The sequence below is a fragment of the Triturus cristatus genome, chromosome 7 (genome assembly GCF_964204655.1).
Source record: "Triturus cristatus chromosome 7, aTriCri1.1, whole genome shotgun sequence".
NCBI lineage: Eukaryota > Metazoa > Chordata > Amphibia > Caudata > Salamandridae > Triturus > Triturus cristatus.
This window is the reverse complement of record NC_140590.1, coordinates 910993097-911015906: the sequence shown is the minus strand read 5'-3', so window position 1 is coordinate 911015906 and position 22810 is coordinate 910993097. Positions and strand designations below refer to the sequence as shown.

General features: G+C 40.7%; 1 protein-coding gene across 6 annotated transcripts in view; it reads right to left on the bottom strand.

The window, feature by feature from the left end:
* The window catches only part of TENM2 (teneurin transmembrane protein 2), a 2740530-nt gene that overhangs the window by 32584 nt on the left and 2685136 nt on the right, over positions 1-22810 (bottom strand). For all 6 annotated transcript variants that reach the window (XM_085617838.1, XM_085617837.1, XM_085617839.1 and 3 more), the window contains 2 exons: positions 5884-6180; positions 1667-3281 (listed from right to left, as the gene is read on the bottom strand). In XM_085617838.1, coding sequence (XP_085473964.1) covers positions 1667-3281; positions 5884-6180 — 1912 coding nt within the window. The remainder of the gene's footprint in view (positions 1-1666; positions 3282-5883; positions 6181-22810) is intronic.

Sequence of the window (22810 nt, the reverse complement as noted above, 5' to 3'; positions counted from 1 at the left end):
GATAGTGATGCTACAGCCAGCACTGCTTGACGACGGTGGTCTGAGCAGCTTGACAATGGCACAGTGCCTGCATTGTCAAGGGGTTTGTCAATGAAGAATCCACAACAGCGTGGATTGGCGCTGACACTTGACTCCATCCATGAGATCGTTGACGACGTGGTGACTACTTGCCTTGAGTCTTCGATGCCGAGGCTCTGCCCCATTACTTTGCTAGTGGGACCTGTATGAGTCCTGTAGCCGGCCGGCCCTTCATCATGGTTGGACTGAACTTTGGATTTACCCGAATCTAGCGTGACCTCAATTAACCTTTTTGCGCTATTGACTTCTAAGCACTATTTTTGGTTTATCCTTTAGAAATGTATAACTCCAGTTCTACTTATTGGATTTTTGTCATTTTGGTCTTGATGTATTCATAAAAATATTCTCTATTCTAAACCTCCGTGGAGTCTTTTTGTGGTGTTTTCATTGTGTTACTGTGTGTGCGCGCTGCACAAATACTTTACACAATGCCTCTTAAGTTAAGCCTGCCTGCTCCATGCCAAGCTACCAGAAGGTGAACACAGGTTAATTTAAAGTGTGTATCTAGCTTACCATGAGTAGGGGTGGGCGGAATATTGCGTAGTCGCGCTACGCAAAGCTCCTCAAAACGGTAAAAAATCGCCACGGACACGCAAAAATTCCGCGAACGTGCGGAATTGCTTGTTCGCGAAGTTTTTTTCCTGTTCACGATCGCTGTTTGCGTGCTCGGGGAGAAATATCTCGCAAACACGCATTTTGAGAATGCGAACAAGCAAAAAAATTCCGCGATGCCGCGGAACGCAGAATTTTGGCCAATTCCATGTTCTCTGCGGAACACGAAATTACCCAAATTCTGCAAATTCCGCAAGTGGAACGGAATTTACCGCCCAGGCATAACCATGAGTAGGATTTTGGTCCCTACTTGGATAGGGTGCATACCTTTGCCAACTAGAGACCCAATTTCTAACGGATGTTATTTAGAAGTTGCTTTGTATTTGACATCTGAAATGTCAGGAAATTCCTTCTGGCAATTGCATGAGAAACCAATGCAGCATAATTCCCTGTATAGTTGGGTGAACTTTCATACATAGTTTTCGAAATATGGATGTTTTCTGGCGAAGCTCTCATGCTTTGCACTTTATATAGGTTCAGCTTTGTATGTTTAACAGTTCATGTCAAAATTGTAAATACAATATATATTGCCAAAAGTGTATCATATGTTGTGAAAAATACCAGTAAGGTAGACAGCTAAGTGTGTAATACAGTGTTTTTCTTGTTATTATGACCATGTCGGGAGATGATCAAACCATTCACAAAGGTATGGGTGGCAGGGTTACTGTGGTAAGGACATGGCCTTGAAACGTGGCTTTTTTTTAAGGGTTTCATAAACGTCTACTTAGGTCTTCTTATTTGGTGATGTAGTAAGAGAAATATGTGAACTGTCAATATGCCCTTTCTCCCTCTTTTATGTAACAATTCTGTATTCTCCGCATCTCCCTCCACCCACCCATTTTATTCTTGCTACATCTGATGCCAATTTGTTCGTTTGACAATGCCATTTAAAATCCCTTCACATTTTTCTTCTAGAAAGTCATACAAAGGCGCAAAAAGTTATTGACATCATTAAAAAAAAGTGGTCATGACTCACCAGTAACATAATTCTTTAGGTCCATTTCGGTGCTGAGGGGGTTATTGTTCTTGAACATGTACAAGTTGAATGGAGCTGGATCCTTGCCAATATTTTTCCACCTTCCATATTCTGGTGATGCCCAACGCCCCGCCAAGATGTCATAATCTCTTTGAGTAAAATGCACCAGTTTTGTCAATGGATCATGCAGTCCCCCATGAAAGCCTATCACAAACTGGAAGTTAGGATTGGAATCTAAATATATCTCTCCATATGTTGTGTACTGAAGCTGTTTGATCATGAGACCATTGACACTGAACACTGCCAAAGGTGTGCCTGTGTTGTCGGATGCTATATAATACTCTTCACCACTACTGCTTTCCATGGCAAAAAGGTGGCTCTGTAGATCATAGTACAGTGAGGTTATTTCAGAGTTAGAATGGTTGTAGACATGGGTTACTCTGGTTGGATTGTGAAGGTCTGCATAAAAGAATTGAAGGTGATGACCCAAGTTTGTTTTATAGGATGCCCTGCGGCCTAATCCATCATAACGGTACTGAATGTTCCACCCACTGACTTTGTTGTAAGCTCTAGTTAGAAGACCTTTTGAATTGTATTCAAATATGTCTGAGCCCCGCTGGGTCAGGAAGCCATCATCATCAATTTTGTACTGCACATCACCAAGGCGTGTAATTCTGTCTCGCAAGTCATAACGTAATGGCATTAATCGAGCACTATTACCGGGATTTAGCAAGTGAAGGTTTCCATTCAAATCATAATTGTAGCGCCAAGTGGGTCGATCATTTACTGCCACATTCTGCAGCTGTCCATCTCCATCATACTCATAGGTATATTTGGTTGTGTTGGCATAAGGGCCTAGTTTTAGCTCTCTCTTAGTAACTCGTCCCATACTGTCATACTGGACAGTCATCCAGTACATTAGCGATCGGAATATTTCATACTGAACTTCTTTGATACGTCCATGAGTGTCAAAATGTTTAGTGAGTGTCATCACAGCTGTGGTGATGATTTGGTTCACATCATAATGGATGACACCAAATTTGCCAAAGTGCTCAATTTTGCCTGAGATATCATCGTAACGGTAAAGCTCAACTGGCAGGGGAGTTTCACTTATGATTGGCTTGATGCTTGCTACTCGAAAACTGTTATCATGATATGTGTAGTCAAATCTCGCATTAACCATGCCTTCTTCGGAGAATCGGTAAATCTGTTTGTCAACCAGTGGCCCTATTTTTCGATAGCGGATCGTGCAAGAGAATGCACCGCTCTGCAAGCTAACCATTTTTAAGACTCCAGTGGTTTCATCATATCCAAAGGTAACTGCTGTGCTGTCATACACAATTTCAGACAATTTGGACAACTTTCCATACTTGTAGAAGACTTGCCGACCAGTTCCAAGGAAAGATGTTTTCAAAACCCTCCCATCCTCAGTGAAGTCAAAGATGACAGAAGCGTTGCTCTCTGGAGGGTTGTAGATGTTGCGAATGTAGCCAATGGATGTGTGAGTGGACATACTATGGCGAGCAACACTGGGCATGGTGACTGCTTGAAGGCGGTCAGAGGCATCATACTCAAATATGTACTGCCTTTGGCTCTGGAGCAGAAGCACCATGGACTGTGAAAAGGAGAAAAACAAAGTTTATGTTCAAACAGTACAGGATCTTGAACCTTCTCATTCACAAACTTTTAGAAATTCGAAAATATTTTTCATGAATGTGTGTATGCCAATTAACAGTTGACTGTTCCTAGCTCTTAGTTTTTATCATGTAAAATAGAAAAAATAACAACACAACCCTTTAGTTTTGTTCTTATTGAAACTGTTCTGAATCAATGGAAACAGTTGAAAAAAGAATTAAATAAATGGTTTGGTTAAACCTCTTACTTCAGCAGGGAAAAACATTTTAGTATTGTCCAGGTCAATTCAGCAATGTATTCTTATTTGGGCAACATGATGAGTAACAATTTTCATTCAGTAATTATGAACTGATCAAGTAGGTGCCTTCTTCATCAATATTAAAAAGAAAAAGAGATAGATGGCAATATTTGAAAAATATCTGAAGTTAGGATAGACATATGTGTTTGGGCAGAGTATAAACGGGGAGCCTCGCTGAATGTATACATCACTGTTGTTCTAGAAATGCGCACATTTACGTAACGTAGATTTTGTCACCAATTTCTAGCATTTCATCACTTTTTGTTGTCAATGTCACTGCTTCTAAAATGTGAGACACTGAGCCTTGTCCCTGACGTCCTTAGTGTTACAAATACTAAGGCATAGTAAACTCCTTTACCATGTGCCCCTGAGCCTGGCATATTAAAAACCTGTAGACAGAGGCAGTGCCGAAAGGTTTCCAGGCTTCTCTTCTCAGCTTGCACTGGCACTAAGGTTGTCTGTTGTTATGGTGATGTTGGAGAACATGACAGCAACTATGGGAACACTAAACCAATTCAGCACAGGCCTGTCTATCACTAAACAGTGTTTCCATCATAAGTATTGTAGCCCACCCAGGGCAAAAGACTCTGTGAACCCGTGCTGCGGGATAGTCACCTCTTCTCCTTCTGCACTTAAAATGTGTAGCTTTTCTGTAAGGGCGAGTTGCTGCAGATAGCAGAGGTCAGTCACTTCAAAGGGAGTTTACAATTTGTGTATTAGGGGATGAACAAAAGACAGCACTACAAGCTCACACACCTGCCTGGTGATCTACCCCAATGCACCTCCATAAACCTGACCGCTCTGGTTAGTTTGTGGTTAGGTTTCTGCACAAATGAAAAAGTCCCCTGTCCTGTAGTCGAGTCAGATGATAAGGGTGACCCTAGAGAGATCCACGCCCTTGATCATGACTTACTATTGGCCCTCATTCTCATTTCCTTGCATTTAGCAATTATTGGGAGGTCTCATTAGCCTACGATTATGAAGTACATTAAAGAACAACCATGTATCTTCATTTTTGTGAAGTGGAAAGATAGGTCTCCATAGACCCACATCTGAAACACAGTGTCCTTCTATACCTCATGTCGAATCACGTGCCTTGATGCAGATTATTCCTCAGTATAGTAAGCACAGGCTCTCCTTACTACCGTGGAGGTGGGTACTCACAGCACATCACAGTGCTGCAGAATGTTACAGCAAAGTGATAATGTGTATTCCATGCATGCAAAGGATGAGATGAGCATTTCTACAATAGATCTATTGACCCCCTTGCAGAACATTTTATACCTTGACTCGTGCCTATATTGGGCGTCGCTGTTATGTAAACTTTCAGCTCACCTTAGATCAGCTGAAATACAGGAATTATCCCTGTCTAGTGTTTCAATAGTTCCAATGACTTGTCTAAGTAAATCCATAGTCCTCTTGTTAATGTAACATTAGAAGACAGAAACCACACTGACAATGTTTGGGCTCCGACGCCAGTGGGAGTTTTAATGCATTATTGCCAGGCTTGTAATCCAGTTGAGTTATCAAAAACCACAGTACCTTGTGTTGTCCAAATCCCTGTGTTCTAGATGTGCTCTCGATCTATTGTTCATCCCCATGTGACTATCAGAATGAGTGGCCTTACAAGGCTTTCCTTGACCCTAATTCAAGAGGGGACATTGGGGCTCCTTGTTGGGTAGTGAAAGTCAGACATAATTAAGGTAATTCAAAGACCCTCTCAAATCTCTGGGCCTCGCTCTCACTGCACCAACAACACCAATGATAGATACTCCCCTGATTGGTTGAAAAAAGTGCAGTTTGAGCTTGTCTACTCACTGGGTTCAAGTCAGACTTCAAGGAACTAAGAATAATGTGCACCACAGGAAAATGAACCCAAAGACCACTATGATATCCCCTAAAGGATTTAAAATATAATCATGTTATGTAGAAAGCACATATGAAGCAGTCCTTCCCCCACTTTCATTTTCTCATTTATTAATGTAAGATGACTTATGAATAATGTGGATGGCTACCTGTCATTTATCGTCTCTGCTACATAACCTTCGATATGCAAATATATTCGATATACGTTTAACATGCAAATGTATAAAGATTTCACAAATATCAATGGTGATGGATCAGTTTAGTGGGATAAGTAAAAGTGCAAAAGTAATGGCAGTACAAGCCTTTAATAGTAATGTTTCTTTGTACCAACATGTACATGCATAGTCACAGAGTGGCAACAAATCCTTTTTGGCTTAATGATGAGCACTGTTTTGAGGCAGAAATATTATAGACTCACTTTTTCAAGGTATGTGTAACTCCAGACTTTCCCATCGGCAAATGTACGAGAAATAATCCGTCCTTGCTTGTCTATCTCCGTCCGTTCACTCATAGCTCCACGTTGGAGTCCGGCCAATCTCCCATTGAAGAAGTAAGAGACGTTGACAGGAGCGAGCCCATTGCTAGGAAGCCAAAGAAGTGGACGTCCCAGCTGGTCGTATACTATCCTCAAAGTGAACTTCCGGTGGTCATCATAGATTTTCTCTGTGTGCGAGTTTCTATCAAAGTCTATGGATAGCAAGTTTCTTCCATGCACCTGTGGACATTTTGGAAAATTGTGAAAAGTCATCAATCAATATGAACTTAAAAAAACACACATACTGCAATTTATTTTTACCAGAAAGCTCAATTTACAAACAGAGATTTGTTCTGAAGGCTCCTACTGAACATGGATTACATTATATCGAATTCTGCGTGCTTTTTTAATAGTGCTTGTCCCGAGAACCCGCCTGGAGGCCAGATGTAAACAATAACTGTATTTACTCACCCTTGGTGTGGTTTGTTGTATTCACTTAATGCACTTATGTTTGTCTCTTTTGCCTTAACCCCTCTGCCTTTGCCATTCAATATGCTGCCCCTAGGCAACTGTCTTAATTTTCTTCCTTTGCTTTGCCTGTCTGTTCAGTTTTTAATTTCTTGTGATGCAGTTCTAAACACACCAAAAGTATACCTCTTCATGATATCAATGACTCTACACAATGAAGGTAAATAGATATAAATGTGAACGAATCATTACTTACCACTAGTGGCTCCATTACAGGTCAGGGAGTGAGGTATCCTGGGAAGTGAGGGTGGGGAAGAAGGATGCCACACGCCTAAACTCAATACAAGTTTTAGGAAGGATTGCACCTAGTAAATCCTATTTAGTTTCCTCCTACTAACAGCAGAACTGGAGTGTGATACCATTCAGAGTCGGTATCTCTAGCATATTCACCTCCAATTACCGTCTGCCCTGTAATAGGATTCTATATACATGCTTCCATATATTACTTAAAATTGTAATGTTAATGTGCAGGTGAGTTAGCTTTCTTTATAATTTAATGATAACCTCAAGAACTTTGTATGAATTAAATTTGCTAATTTAGTGATGATGAACCTAAACTGTTTAATAGAAACTTGCGGGTTAATGGCATTTACCACTTCATAGCAACCAACTCGTAAAATGTCTTTTATTTCAAAATTAGATTGGGCATGCTTATTTTTTAAGGTGTAAATATTGTAGCTCTTACTTTCAGAAACGCTTTTGTTTGAGGTATTTATTTCAGTGTTTTGCTTCAGGGGACATTACTTATTTTACATTGTCAATTACTTTGGATGTTTTTTATTCACTGACCCCTCACCTCCTCTACACATCATCCATTCCTGACCAACCTAACAACTCATAAAAATGATCAATTTTTGCCCCTAAAAGCCCATCTCCATGCCTAAATCCCACCCATCCCTGAACTATTAACACTAATCACGATACATTCCAAACCCTAAAACTCTTTCTGCCAATACCCGACCCCAAAAACTGCTCACAACCCCATACATCTGCTCATAACTGGACCCTATAAAGCCCTCATCACTCCTAAACTCTATCAATCATGGAACATTAAAATCCCCTTACCAGCCCTAAACTTCGCCTATCAGTAAACACCAAAAATCTCGCAACACCCCTACACTCTACCCTTCCCTGACCCCTAAAAATCCCTCATCACCCCTAATCTCCAGTCAATCATGAACCCTAAAATCCTTCTCCACCTCTAAACTCCATGCATTACTGAGTGCTACAAAACTCTCACTAGACCTAAAGTCCACTCATTTCAGAATTTGAAAAAACACTTTCAACACTAAAATTTAACCCATTATCAACCCTCATAATTCGCCCCAGAATCCAAAAACCCTTCACTACCCCTAAATTCAATTTAAATGTCATTTTAGATTATTCATTAAAATTCTTTGTTTTGAAATTAGTTTTTTTTAATTTTCAGGTTTTTTTTGCATTTCCTTCAAAGTGGGTTTTCATGATTCAGTTCCTCCAATGTGATTTCTGAGTTTTTGTTTTTCCATGAAGTCACATACATCATGCGAGCTACCTCGCACTGTTGGCGTCAATGCTACAAAAAGTCTTCACTAACCAAATGTCAACCTGCCTTAATCTCGCTGCACACTTTTTTGTTTTGGCTTCAAAAACACTTCTGACTTTTTTTGTTGTACATATTTAATAAATTCTTCTATTCCCAGCATTGCATTTAGTGTGAAAGTGCAGAACGGTCCAAGGAATGGCTGGGGTGCCGATCTAAGTTTTATCACTGCTTTTACTTCCTGTTTTGGCACTGTACTGATGCGATGCAGTGCGATCGATTTATGTTTGAACAATGTACATTCCTTAGTGAGATTCATGATTTTACTTTTTTTTATTGACAAATGTTGACCTTTCTGACAAATTCATAGATTATTAGAACAGTAACAAGCAACTATTTGTAGTTCTGTAATCTTTTAATATTTCTGTAATTGAAGGTGGTTACACAACATTTATGCTCAAGAAACAGCCTGGGTGGAGAGCATGCATGCTATGTGCACATGGATGTTTGGCCAGCCTGAGACACCTGGCCAAACATCCATGCGCACGTAGGGAGTCCAAAACCACTTCTCCACTCCCCTACTCCTTCAGCAGTGCAGCCCTGCACCCCTTCCCAAAGCTGCTGCGCACGCAACAAGAAAAAATAAAATGATACTAACATTGAGTTAGTATAATTTTTGTTTTTCTTACACTACTAAATAGCAGTGGGGCGATGCTTTTCCGCCTTAGCAGAGGAGCCGCCACTGATTAATGCACCACCATTTGCCTGTTGTTGGATCCATCTGATGCCACTTTTTAGGATACAACGCTCGAAAAGTTGAAAATGACTGTCATTGCATAATATTTTTCTTCATGAAACAACACAGGACTGTGAAACCAGTTACTGAGAACCACCAAAGTACCCACATGAACACAGAACCTGTCACAAATCGCACAATTGCCCATACCACTGTTTTAAAAAATAGTAATGTGCTATGAGTGTAGGCCACTACAAACCAATCGTCTGAGCATAAAATTAAAAAAAAATATTAAACGATAAAACAAATTTTATGTCACATGCCGCTCCCCATTGCAGGACTCTGAATCCTATACTGGCACCTTAAGTCTGAAAAGATTTCTGGAGTGGATGTTGTTTTATGTCGGAACCATGAATGGATGTCCTTAGTTTGAGTGATACTTTTTCAGCTGAGAAATAACAACATTCTCTATGATTTAAAGAAAAATAGTCAAGCACAAGAAGGAAAATCAAACACACACAGACACTAAGGTGTTTATCCCCTGTCTCGTTATATGTGAAGGATCCTAGCTTTGGCTTCACCAGTGATGCTTCCTACATGGGTGTGAAGCTGTGGGAATGGCTTAGCATTAAGCAGCATTCCTTAATCACATTCTGTAAATTAATTTACAGAATCTGTAAAATAGACTCTAGAGAACTTAAGTTTTCAGTTATATTGGCTTGGTCTGGGTCTAATATGGCAATCTGGATGTGAAAGCTTTTGAAGCCTGTGACCAACTGAACCCAGCCGTCCATTTATCTCATTGTCAATGACGGCTGCAGAGATGAAGGTGGTACCACCACCACCACTAAATGGACCGGAAAAGTTGTAGACTGTCAAAACATGACACAAATGCAACAGCCTCTGTGCATTAAAAGACATGGAAGGCAAGTGGCAAACAGAAATGATGGCAAATAATATATCTGAATTCACCTACTTTCCTTTATGGGTGATCATTTGGATCCTTAAAGTTTTGTGTCCCCTTTCCAATTGCCACTTAGTCTTCAAATCACAAGAGGCCATTTGAGGAGATCTCTTTAATGTGGGTTTCAATGCAACATGGAGGGTTTGGCTGTAGGTTCGTAACTTTTCTTTTTTGTCATACTTTTCATCCAGTCTTGATTTAACTGTATTTTTCTGAGGAAATAATCTTGGGCTTTATTATAGAAAGTACCCCGGTGGCACAACGGGCGTGTGCTCACACTTTGAGTGCCCCGGGGAACTTTGGTAATACAGAAGGGGTAGCAGACGCTTGTGCAGCCTCTTCTGTAATACAGATAGCACTGGTGCACATGTAGCCCCCCTGCTATCTCTAATTGGGCATGCCCTCATTTGCATGGGACCATGCACCCAGAGGGAATCTCTTTACCTCTGCGTCCGCACCATATTATGGACGTGGGAGCAAAGGCAAAGAAGCTGTCAGGAGGCGCACTTAAGGTGAACTACACAAAATAGTGGCGCCCTCTCAGTGCACCCTGTGATTGCAGCCATTTGATGGGGAAAAGGGTTCTATTGACCTCCCAGACATCCACTTGCAAGGGGATGCTCTCTAATCCCTTTCTGAAGCGCAGGTGGGTTGCCGGCTGCACAGTGAAACACGGAGTGGCTTTGAAGCTGACGCTCCATATTTCACTTGAATGCGCTGCCCCAGGGCACCATGAGTTTGCGGCTGCCCTGGGGGGGCAGTGTATTCACTATAATAGGACACACTTTCACTGTTTGTGCACAGCGCACCCATTTAGAGGTGCACTGTGGCGCAAGCAAAAAAAGTGAGCCCTATATGTACTAGGGTCCCTTTTGTCTCACAGATGACTGTCCTCAGAAAAATCAAGGGCAACAATCCCTTCAATGGCTCTGTGTAGATATTTTATAAAGAATTTCTTGTGAAAGTGTGTCGCATCTCTCTGATATGACTGGATTGCGGGGATATGTTCCTCTTGCCACTCATTCAAGAGGCCCGAATGGTGCATTGCACATATCCTTTTTTTGTGATCTTTACTCAAATCAATCTCTGTTTGCAGAAAGTGGGGTTGGGGGCTGGAGGGGAGATTCTTACCCACTTCAGGGACTCTAAGAACCTGATGCACCTGGGTAAATCTTAATATGGTCCTGTCATCCCTTCAAGATGCTGCACTTCTAAGTGTTTCAGGAACTCTGGACACACAATTAAGATCACTTGGATGTTGCCAACGTCCATGAATGATGCTGCCGTCCTCTCTCCTTACCTGGAACTGACCATGTTTAAAACCTTTCACGTTTACACGGAATGCTGGTTCAGATTGGTCTGGAGAATTCCATCTTTTGTCTTGTCTCTGATTGATAGTAATTTTTGTTGTGTTCACTATTCTTCAGATTCTGTAAAGCAGGACGGGTCCGCATGTGGCCTCTCTTTCCACCAGTGGGGCAGGCCATAGCAGTGTCTTCGGTGCATGCAGGAGTCTTACTTTTCTCACCGGGACCCTTTAAGAAGGGCATATGAAAGGGGGGGGGGGGGAGAGGCTGGGACAGAATTTCCCATTTCTTGCCCATGTTAATTTGTAGTGTAATATTGGGAATATGAAGCCAAATAGAGTCAAATGACCGCTGATTTAAGCCAACTATAGTCTCATCAATAACAAATTGCCATTCAATTATTTTCCTAAGTTAGACAGTTTTGCATTCACTTCTGATTTTAAGACACACACCGACCTGCCAACTCTCTATTAGCACTGGAATTATTAGCAGCGCTGACACTACTTCAGGTTTTGATATTAAAATTGCAATGGAAACATTCCAAGACACGTGCAATACAAGAGCAGACCAAACGGAAGCACTCAAATCGAGCTAGATCATTTTTTCTGGGCCAGACCTATAATCTAATAAAGCTTTTAAAGTAATTTAATTTTAAATGCGCCATTAATATAGTTGCAGGTTTGAGTATAAATATACTGTGACACCTATGAGCACTTAAACTTAATTTGTTTCCTAGTTTTTCCATGCTACACCTTTGCTTAATGCTCATTTTGATCTCCTCACATTCATTCTCATCAATATATTAACAGCCTACAATGTCAAGCTACCTTTACGCTAACTGCAGTGAATGTAAATGCTGCCTTGAACTTTCATTTGTGCATTTATGCAGCTGAATCCCAGGTTCACTCAAATTTTAAGAATTCTATTTGAGGCACAATGCACACTCTGCCCACACTGGCCAACAAATATATTGGAACATAGATACATGTTTGGAATAAAATGATAAGCTTTTCCCTTTGTTATGTTTTAGACCTGATTCTTAATAAAGCTGGCATCATCTAAAGGCAAAGGCGAGTGCCTAACTGTGTTTGATGTGGGCATCTACTGTTCAGATGAAGGACCAGAAGGAATGTCTGAGATTGCACTTGTGGGGAATACAGTGTGGATACATCAATCCATGTGGACTTCAACTAGATACAATGGGTCAAATTAGTCTCAGATTTACAGAAAAAGTATGACACCTCCTCTGAACATTGAACATGAGGAAGTTGTTGGACGTCTATGATGGTATTTTCTTTTAGCAGGACTGTCTCTGACTGTGAGGGGGCTGTCCTCACTGTCTTCAGCTATAGCAGAGTCATCCATAGATAGGTGGATTAAAACAGCTGACTTTTACTTAATGACTCCGGGTCGTTCCAGGCACCAGTAGAAGAGTGGAGATTAGGTCTGACTGCTAATTGGATGAGGTTTGGCATTCTTAGTTTGCCTTTCCAGTTTTCAGTATTGGTTGTCTGTTGCGCAGGAAGGCGGCACACCAATCAATGGTTTTGCCTCAAAGGTGGAAGAGATGTTAGTTGCTTGTAAACTGATAGCTAATGACAGGTGAGGGAAAGTTAGTAACACAGCTACAAGGTGAAAAAATGGATTTCAGTCATTTGGAATCCGACAAATCCTGACAAACAAAAAAATAAATTTTTCCTGCATTTCTTCCTAGAATGTCACCCGAAAATAAGTGTTTCCAGTGTGTATTTTTGCATGATAGTTTGAAAATTACAAATTTTGAACCACCGGACATTTTTCACTCTTAAACACAGATTCTAGGGTAATTCCATCTAAAATTCCAGTACAGTGAAAGTAGCTATTTCTCCCCAGGCCTGATAGATAACCGATGAAACTGCCGCGCAGACTGCTATAAGGCTCGCAATCAGTTAACTGACGGCATATCTAAGGCAACGCATTATGTTAATGCGGCTGAACCAATAATGAGGTCCTTGGGGGCAAACAGAAAAGGCAGCGATTACATCAAAAATGGAATGCACAACTGAAATGAGTGAAGGCCATCAATAAGCATGACCCACATTTATGTATCTGTCATTTTAAATTCATTGTCAATTATGACTAAAAAGCATTTAAACCCTTGCTTAGAGAAGGCTTCGGCATTTCTAGGATGTACCACAATTCCATTTATTGAATTACAGCAACTGATAATCAAGATATGCCAGCAATTTGCTAATGAAATGTACAACACTTGTGCAAACTGTGTTTCTGGATATTTATCTGAATTTGTAGCTGTGAAATTAGCATCTGGATTTCCTCTGCGAAGAAGTGATATCAACTAATGGTTTGATGTCCTTTATTTCTTTATTTATAGGGTTTATATAGCGCTAGCTAGACCCGATGGTATCAGAGCGCTTTACATATAATGCGCTTTACATATAATGCAAGACCCTTAGATTCAGGTACATGCATATATAGAGACAAAGAGAATCGTTAGGCAGTTAAGGGGGTTACAATATGTGGACAATTAGACCAGCATGAGTTAATGGGGTAAATGACATAGTAGACAGCTGAAACATTCAATCAACTGACCGTCGCAAGCGGTCTAGTCAGAGAGAGTGTGAGCTATAGGAACACAGTTCAGTTAGTGTGCGTGTTAAAGAATTTGTTGAAGAGAAGGTGTTTCAGGTACGTTTTGAAATAGAAGAAGGAGGGGTTGCAGTGGAGATGTCTAGGGAGTGAGTTCCATATCCTGGGTGTTTTTCCAGAAAATTAGCATGTCTGGGTGGATTTCCTTTTCAGTTTGGGATGTATGAGAACAAGTGAGTTGGAGCTTCTCAGAGTTCTGGCTCTTCCTGCTTTCGAAAGTTTGTTATCCAGATAGATGGGGTTATGTGTGTTAAGGGCTTTGTGAGTGGTGCAAGCAATCTTGTAAATACATCTTCCTTCGATGGGAAGCCAAATGAGGATCTTGTGGGCGAGTGTGAAGTGTTCAAACCATTTAAAACCTGTTAGGAGCCGGGCCGCTATATTGAGAACAGTGCTTAGGGGGACGAGGTAAATTTTCGGTGTTCCTGTGATGATGGCGTTCCCATAACCCAGTTTTGAGAGGTCTAAAGATTGTGCTACCGCCTTAAAATCATCAGGGGGAATGAATGGTTTGATTTTCTTGAGGTGTTTAAGTGTGTAAAGCTCTCCTTTGGCAGAGTTTTTGATGTGTTCCTTCATTGACATGTTTTTGTCCAGGATGATGCCTAAGGACTTTACAGAGTTGGACAGAGTGAGAGAACATTTAAGGGCATCCAAGTTCTTGATTTATTGTTAGAGGGTTATTTTTAGGGGAGAAAAGTAGTAGCTCAGTTTTGTTAGTGTTCAACTTTAAATGGATGGTATTAAGCCAGGTTTGTATCTTGATTAGAAGGGCGTTCAGAATTAGGATGTCACTGGTTGATTTGATTTTGTAGTAGAGTTGAGTGTCATCAGCATATAGGTGCTATTTGACCCCTGCTTGCTTGAGGATGATTGCAAGGGGTTCCATGGAGAGACTGAAAAGGGATGGGGAGAGAATTAAACCTTGGGATACACCAACACTAACTAGTTTAGGTTTTGAGAGACAGGTGTTGATTTTAATTTGTTGCGAGCGATGTTGCAGGTAAAATGTGAACGACCTTACGACTCTGCCATTGATACCAGTACAGATCTTGAGTGTCTCAAGTAATGCTGTGTGATTTACAGAATCAAAAGCAACAGCTAAGTCAAGTAGGATTAGTAGGCATGCATAACCTTTGTCTAATGATCTGTGGTTGTCATCTGCTATATTGACCATGGCAGTTTCTGTGATACAGCTTTTCCTGAATCCTTATTGGAAGGTGTCATGGAGGTTGAATTCGACTATATTTTGGTTAAGTTGTTGTAGGATGCGCTTATCCATTGTTTTGGCTAGGAACTGGAAGTTGGAGATAAGTCTGAGGTTGTTGAGATCACTGTGGTCAGCCCCTAGTTTTATTAGTATGGGTGTGATTTGTCGTAGTTGGACAGAGTCAGGTACACAGCCTGAGGTGAGAGATGTATTGATAATTTTTGTTCAGAACCGGGCAATGATGTGGTTGAGATTTTGTACTATCGTGGAAGGCAGGGGATTCGTAGTGTGGGAAGTCGGCTTCAAGTTTGCAATTATATTGAAGACTTCATTTTCTGTCATGGGTTTGAAGTCAGACCAATTAGCATCATTTTTCAGTTGAGTGAGATTATGGTTGACATTGTTTTTTTAGGGGCCATTCGGTCAATATTTAGCTCTGGTGGTGGGGCTACTGTGGAGGGAAGTGAGTCAGTGGGGAAGGTAGGTAGGCATGTCAGATTTGTGACTTGGTTGAAGGATTGCTAATTTTTTGTGACTTTATCACTGAAGACGCTGTCAATTTATTTACAGTGTTCTTTGGTGGCTGGTATTTTATGTGGGGAGGTGAAGGTAGTTTGTCACTTAATGATGTTTAAGAGTGCCCTGGGTCTATTCTTAGCACAGTGAATTTGCTTGCCAAAGAAGGTGGTATTTTCTCTAAATATGTGTTTCTTATAGGAAAGCTAAGCGATTCTTAGGAGTGATAGGTGCACTGTCGAGGGGTTATGTCTCCATATCCTTTCAGACTGTCTGAGTTGTCCCCTCTCGTCGTTAAGATCTGAGTTGAACCAGGATTTTGATTGGACTGTTCTCAATTATTTTAGTGTGAGCGGGGCCACATGGTCAAGAACATCAGTCATTACTGTATTATAAAGGGCAGTGAGGTCATTAACAGAGGTTGATGCTGTAGTTGGGCACAGATCCTGGATTCCAATTCAGTTATTGGGACTTATTTGATGTTTCTAGCCTAGTGCTTAGGTTTATATGTTGAGGCTGGGTGGGATCTGAGATGGGTTTCGATATTGAGGAGTATGAGATGGTGGTCTGACAGGTTAATGGGTGAGATGGATCTCAGTGAGACAAGCTCATTTTTGGTGATAATTATATCTAGAGTGGAGTCTTTAATATGGGTTGGTTCATTGCACTTTTTAGGTCGTTTATTTTAGGAAGGTTTGTAAGGTTATGGACTGTGGTGTCTTCAGAGTTGTTCCAGTGAATGTTGAAGTCGCCCAAGAACATGTCCTTCACGTCAGTTAGGGAGAACTGTGTTACTAGGTCAGATAACTCTTCTGCGCAGAGGGTGTGATCACCAGGAGGGTGGTAGATGGTGTGTAGTTTGATAGGAGAGGAGCCTTTGGCCGTAAGTTTTACTATGGGGTATTCAAAAGTTCTAAGGTCTTTAAGATGGAAAGATGGATTGCTTCTTTGTGAATGATTGCTAGTCTGCCACCTGTTCTTCTTGGCCGGTCATGTCTAATGATGGTGTATTCAGGTGGAGTGAGGCGGTCTAGTGTGGGGGTCGAGTGATCATTAAGCCAGGTTTCGGTGATGAATTCAATATCTATTTCTTCACCGAGTATAGGTTTGGCAATATCTGTGGCGTGTTGAACTGCTTATCTACAGTTGAGGAGCTTGCATGTTAGAGGGCTAGGACTATTGTTAGTGGAATGTAGTGTCTGCAGAGTGGTGTATTAAGCAGAAGGTCTTGGTGAGTAGATAATTCTAGGGATTCTATTTGTGCCCACAATTACAGGGATTGTGGAGGAAGGCTTGTGGACCATATTCTGGTTCCTTGTGAAGTAAAATGTGCTGATCGCGTCAGCTCCCAGAGTGGAAATGGGGATGAGAGCTCAGTGGGGTCTGTGGGACTGAAGACTCAACAGAGTAGAGGGCCAGAAGGTGCATTGTCTGACAGTTGGAGAACCTGTTGGGGGAGACAATTTATAACTACCAGGAGTGAGAGAGTGGGATAACTTGGCCTGGCTTGAGAGTTCCTGTTTTAGATGTGAGATGTCATTAGCTAGGGAATCAAGTGTTTGTTCTATTTGGTTCAGAAGCTGAGTTAGTGTGTCAGTGAGGCTTCCAGCCATGAGAGTGGGGGAATAAACAAGGTGAGTGAGCTATGCAGGGTCGTTGGGACTGGAAATGTAGACAGGTTGTGGGAGCTGAGTAGGGTCTGCATTGGTAGGAAGGGTTGAGTCCACAGGGGGTTCAGTAGCTGATGGTCTAGAGTTGGGACCCGGGCCATCTGGCTCAGGGTGTGCATCATTGAGTTTTGTTACTGTGTGCTTGCTGGTTAGCACTCTGCGCATATTATAAGCTTACACATTCTGGCCTACTTCTTGGCCATGACCTACACCACTAAGCCTCAAAGAACAATACAGAAGTTGCAATTATAAGAACCTACTAATTCATGAGGATCAACATTAAAGCACAAAGGCAAAGATCAACCGAGGCCTTCATTACATATAAATCTGTAATCCCAGTAGGCTGCCAACAAAATTTACTGACCCCAGCATGATTACAAAATCCAAGAGAACACAGCAGGCTTTAGTGTTTTCAACTAGAAGCAGGTGAAGTGTCTGGATAAACAAATGAGCAAAACATGTGGAAGTCAGTGCCAAATAATCAACGCCAGCTATGGGGGGTAAGCCTCATCGTACAGCAAGACTCACTGAGAGCCAGACGAAATTTGATTACATCACTACCAGCTTGAAGGACCTTCTTTGGCATCCCTTACTGGCCTGCACCATTTCCAAAACCTGAATGACAAGCTCACTATCCCTGGTGGCAATCCACACACTCGTAGCCAGGACACCGTCAGATAGGAGAAGTGCATAAAACCCAAAATAAAGGCAACATACCTTCCCCATCTATGCAGCCAGGATTAGGAAAACACCGGTATAAGGAGCCGAATAAACATTTTTGAATAACACTACATAACAATACATTAGCATTCCACTTCTGCTCTAAGAACCCACCTGCCTCTCTAATCACTGTGTCTTTGCACTTGTGTACATAAGACAATGTACAATACTCTGCTTCGATTTGGCTGGGTGGGGTATACAACCACACACATTCAGACCTACAGTTCTGCACGCACTTGAGTTATTGATGATGCAGTGCCAACAGGGTGGCACAGGTGGGATTTAATTAGCCTTTTTCTGACCCACTCCTAAAGGGGCCTCTATTGATGTGTTTTGTCAAATGTACATTTTAGTTTGTTAAAATAGGTCTTTAAAATATTAAGAGTATGATACACCCACAAGCTTATATTATCAAAAGAGAGCAAGTCTGAGGAGTTCCCTGAACATCAAGAGTGATAATGCTAAGAGTCTTTACAGGGTAATTGTAACTAAGAAATGACACGAAATTTAAGTACACCATCTTTAGCCAAATTCAGAGAATTTTGCACTTCTTATGATGTGCAAAACTTGTTGAATTTGCCTATCTTTCCAGGGGTAAATGAAACTCCCCCTACCCCTAGTAAGCTGTGTTATGTTTTTCTAACTTGTGAAAGTTATCTAGTCCTGGTGGTAGGAGGTTTAGACAACAAAACTGAAAACTAATTGAAGCTAATTGAAGAATTGAATGAATACAAGGAATGGTTTGCTTGAGTGCACATGACTAATACCAATAGTAACAATAAACATTAACACTGATTAACCTCTACCCTTGGGTTGCTGAGCAGCATGTCTGACTTAAAGTGCTTTAACACCTTGTCAGCTGGAGTAAGCGCTATATCAATGCAATGCAATGCAATACTGTACAATACAGTACCATTTTCAGGCAGGTAAAATAGTAGAGCTGCTACTTGTTGTGTGTTGCTACTGATACCGCTTACCTTTACATAGCAGTGATAGCAGTGTGGCTGGAAACAGCGTGTGGACCCTGTACAGCAATTATTTCTGGCACTTTCTTGGGGATATCACTCCATATTCTTTTGTGTGGACTGTCAACTTCTATTTAGTGGAAAGTGACTCCTCTTATCTGGTTGATGGGCTCTATGTATTACATATGAAAACAAATGCTTGGTTCGATGCTGTACATTATGATTCTGATGCAAATGCTAAGAAGCACAAATATTGTTTTGCTGCACTCTTTCCACATGTTCCCTGAAATAAGTAGTTTATGAGTCAGCCTCGAAAAAGACTGTTTAAAGGAATACGTCAACACGCTTTGGAAAGGAAAGGTGGCTCTTGATAATGACTACTTCTTTGTTTTGGTGGCTTCATTTCAATGTGTAACCTAAGCGTCACTAGAGCGCATAATTGCAATGTCATACTAATTATAATTATAATGAACCCAAAACAAAATCCTCACCTCCCTCTTCCCTTTGCGGCAAGACACATTCGGAGCTTCAGAATTTTTTAATCTGACGTACATTAAATTGATTCTAATTTATTTTTGCAACAGCTTACTCACTGCTTTTTCATCTGTTTAATTTCACAAAACAGATGTCGCTTTTATTCTCCTTACCTGCAACCATACTGTCTCTTTCATATGAAAAAGCAAGGCACCAAAGATTTAAGCAGTTTGTGGGAAAGGTGATGGTTTGCCCATGTAGTATAAGGAATAAAATACCATCTACCGTACATTAAGAGAATTTTGCAGGTCATCCCAGAGTTCCATGACCTTATAATGTATGGCATGGGATACTTTATCTTATGTATAATGTCAACCTGGTGTTCTGGGGGCACAAACCTCACCACTTTCGATAACTTATGTTACTGGAACGCTTTGCTAGTGACACTACCAGAAGAAATGGGCACTTACTATGTCTTTTCCATCTCTCTCTCCATCTCTCTCTACCAATAGGAGGTCCACACCACTATCCTTGGATAGCTATTTTGTTGCATAAAAACGGCAGCAACAGACTGAAGCCGAGGCACTGCAAATAATAGATTTTATTCTCATCCTATTCCATAGCACTCATTCTGTTGACGATCTTCAGTGGCTGAGTGGACCGAGTGGGAGTCAATGCAATCATTATTACAATACAAGCAGACCTGTGCATTAGATGTTGTAGTAGACTGAGATTTTATCTATAATTCTCAGTTGTGGGGCCAACGAAGCACTGCTACAAATGCAGTACACGTACTAGCTATAACCCTCTATTGAATCTGATGGTCAGGAAGTGGTCACAATCTGAAACTAATCTAGCAAGCACATGACATAGATCTTACTTTCTAAATTTTCAAGAAAATAAAATGCATTTATTTGAAGACTGTATTAATTTTTGTGTTTTTGAAGTGCCGTGTGTTGCCTTATGCTCACTTTAGAATGCTTTGGCACTCAGTGAACAATAAGGATTCAAATACCAGGGAAATTAGAATCCCATTGACAGGGACAGCGACAAATGGAGAATTCTTCATTCACAGATCAAGGGCCTGATTCACTCAGAGCCTTCGAAGGGTGGCAGCGTCGCTGCAGTCACGGTGGAATCTACACACTGCAGGTCTCATTCCGGAGAGTCCACCATGAGTGCGGAGACTCCGCCACATGTGCAGAGCCTATACCACGACTGCGGAGCGTCCTCCATGTCTGTGTGAATCGTGCCTCAAGTGTCAATTGTTCCTTTAATCTGATTTCTTAGGAGCTTAGTTTTGAGAACTTTCCTTTTTGAAAGGTAATGTGGTCCTAACCCTCAGACAAGGATCCACCCATTCCAGATTTTGGGACTCTGTTTCCAAAAGCAAGCCACTTTGTGTTTGGAATTTGAAGGAACATTGGAGGTTTAGGTCCGAGTCAGATGATTGGAGATTTCTGGCAGTGATATAATGCAGAAAGAAAGGAACCGTGTTGTCAGAAACTTGGATGAAAAAGAAACATGGCTCTCTTATGTTATCTGCACTGTTTCCAGAGAAACAAAAAAATACTATTAATATCTCCTGTTTAATCCACTTTGCTGTTTTTATCAAAGACCAAAGAAACTGTAATGGAACAATCAGTCTTTACATATCCTTGTTGCGGGACAGTAGTTTATTAGTTGGTTTAGATTGGCGCACACCATAAGTAATAAAGTCACTAACGTGTTAGGTCCAGTTAAAGTTTTCAATCATTAAAACTTGAGCTCAACCCTGGTAGCTACGGCACAGAGCAGTCAGTCTCAACTTAAAAAAATGTGTAAAACATTTAGAAGTCCCAAAACAGTTAAAAATTCAAAAACATAACACAATTAAAAATCCACTCAATTTAGAAAAAGGTGACAATTTTAATTAGCAAATCGGGACTCTAAAATGACAAAAACCCAATAAGAGAGAGCCAAAAAGTGCACATGGCAGCCAATGGTCATAGTAGCCAGGCCCTACTCACGATTTGAAGCTGACCACAAAGGAGCTCAGGTCGATACACCAAGAATATTGGCCCTGCTAGGGCCTGGAAGTAGAGAAATTTGATAAAGTTTTGATCTTCTGTCAATAATGAAAATGTTACTCATTATATTGCATTGCTTTGAAAATGTTGTTGACTGCTTTCCTGGCTTTAATGTTTCTTTGTCACTGCTTAAATTCTTCAGCAGCATTTTTTTCTTTAAAAAAAAACCCTGATACTTTGAACCAAAACTAGAGAAGTAAATCCCAGATTTTCTTATTAAAATTGTACTGAAACTAACAATGTACAGATTGACTAATTCGGTGCGACTACATAAACATTGCATCAAACTTGTTAATGCATCGTTTTGAAGGATTACCACTGCAATAACAATGTTGATTTCAATAGTTTAAAAAATTATATAAATTGTTAAAAATTATTAATGAGCTGTTGATTAAAACAAATCAATGAATTTACAATTGTACATATTTCATGATGTTTACTATTCTAAATGTTTTCTTACACTTTATGTGCAATGCAACTTTTTAAATGTTGGTGATAAAACATAAAATAAAAATTCTACATACAACAGACAATGTTTAGGGACACTGTAGTAAAAGAATTAACTCAGGGGATCCAGTTGCTAGGGCACACGCGCAGGCATCAACAGGCCTTCGTGAATAATAGAGGGCACCCATTTCTTGTGAAGGACAGGTCGCCTGATCAATTCTTTCAATTACGAACCAAAGAGAAACTTCAGAAAAATCTAGATCCAAAACGCATTCCATTTCTCCCTCATTTGCAAATTACACGCTCAGTCCGCTTCAGCCATTATAATCTCAAAGCGATTCTCATTTGATGAGAGCTAAATGGGTAGGTGATTATTGTTATGGGAACGAGCTGCAGACAATTAAATGTAGAGGTGTTGACAGATAAAAAAGTATCTCAATTTGCATAAACATGGCGCCAAGAAATCTAACCCTGGCACAGAAGCAGGCGGGAGACGTACGCATTTAACTCCGGTTAATTACCACAAGTACATCTATTAACTTTTTAATAATCAGAGCCAGGATTAGAAGCATTTTACCCGCGGCCAGGTTTTTTTTTAATTCCCTCTCCGAACTCGCATTTCGCAAATTTCAGGAAAAAAAAAAATCAAGAAGAAGAAAACGCTGAGCTCACTTGTCGGGGTGGAAAGGATTCATTATTACAAATAATCAACTTCTCAGCCCAAAAAATCAATTACTTCTCACTGAAACCTCGTTAAGAATTTAGCTGCTAATTGTATTTTTTTCTGTGGGCGCGTGCCGTTTAAGAGGCTGGAGAGGCGGGCAATCGATAGAAAACGTGGATGATCAAGGTTAATGCCGTTGTAAGCAGCCCATCTTTTTTTTTTTACGGCTTTAGAATCATCTGCTCTGGAGAATGAACATTTCAAGACCATCGCGTCTATCCCTGTTTAGTAAATAAGCAGCGAATTGGAATGGAGTGCCCTCTTTAAATTGAAAGAGCTGTCCCGCAGATGCATGGGATTCACGTCTAAGCTTTTTTTCTGCGAATTCTGCACAAATATTCTGCCATTTTCATGCGTCCTAGTAAGGATCTT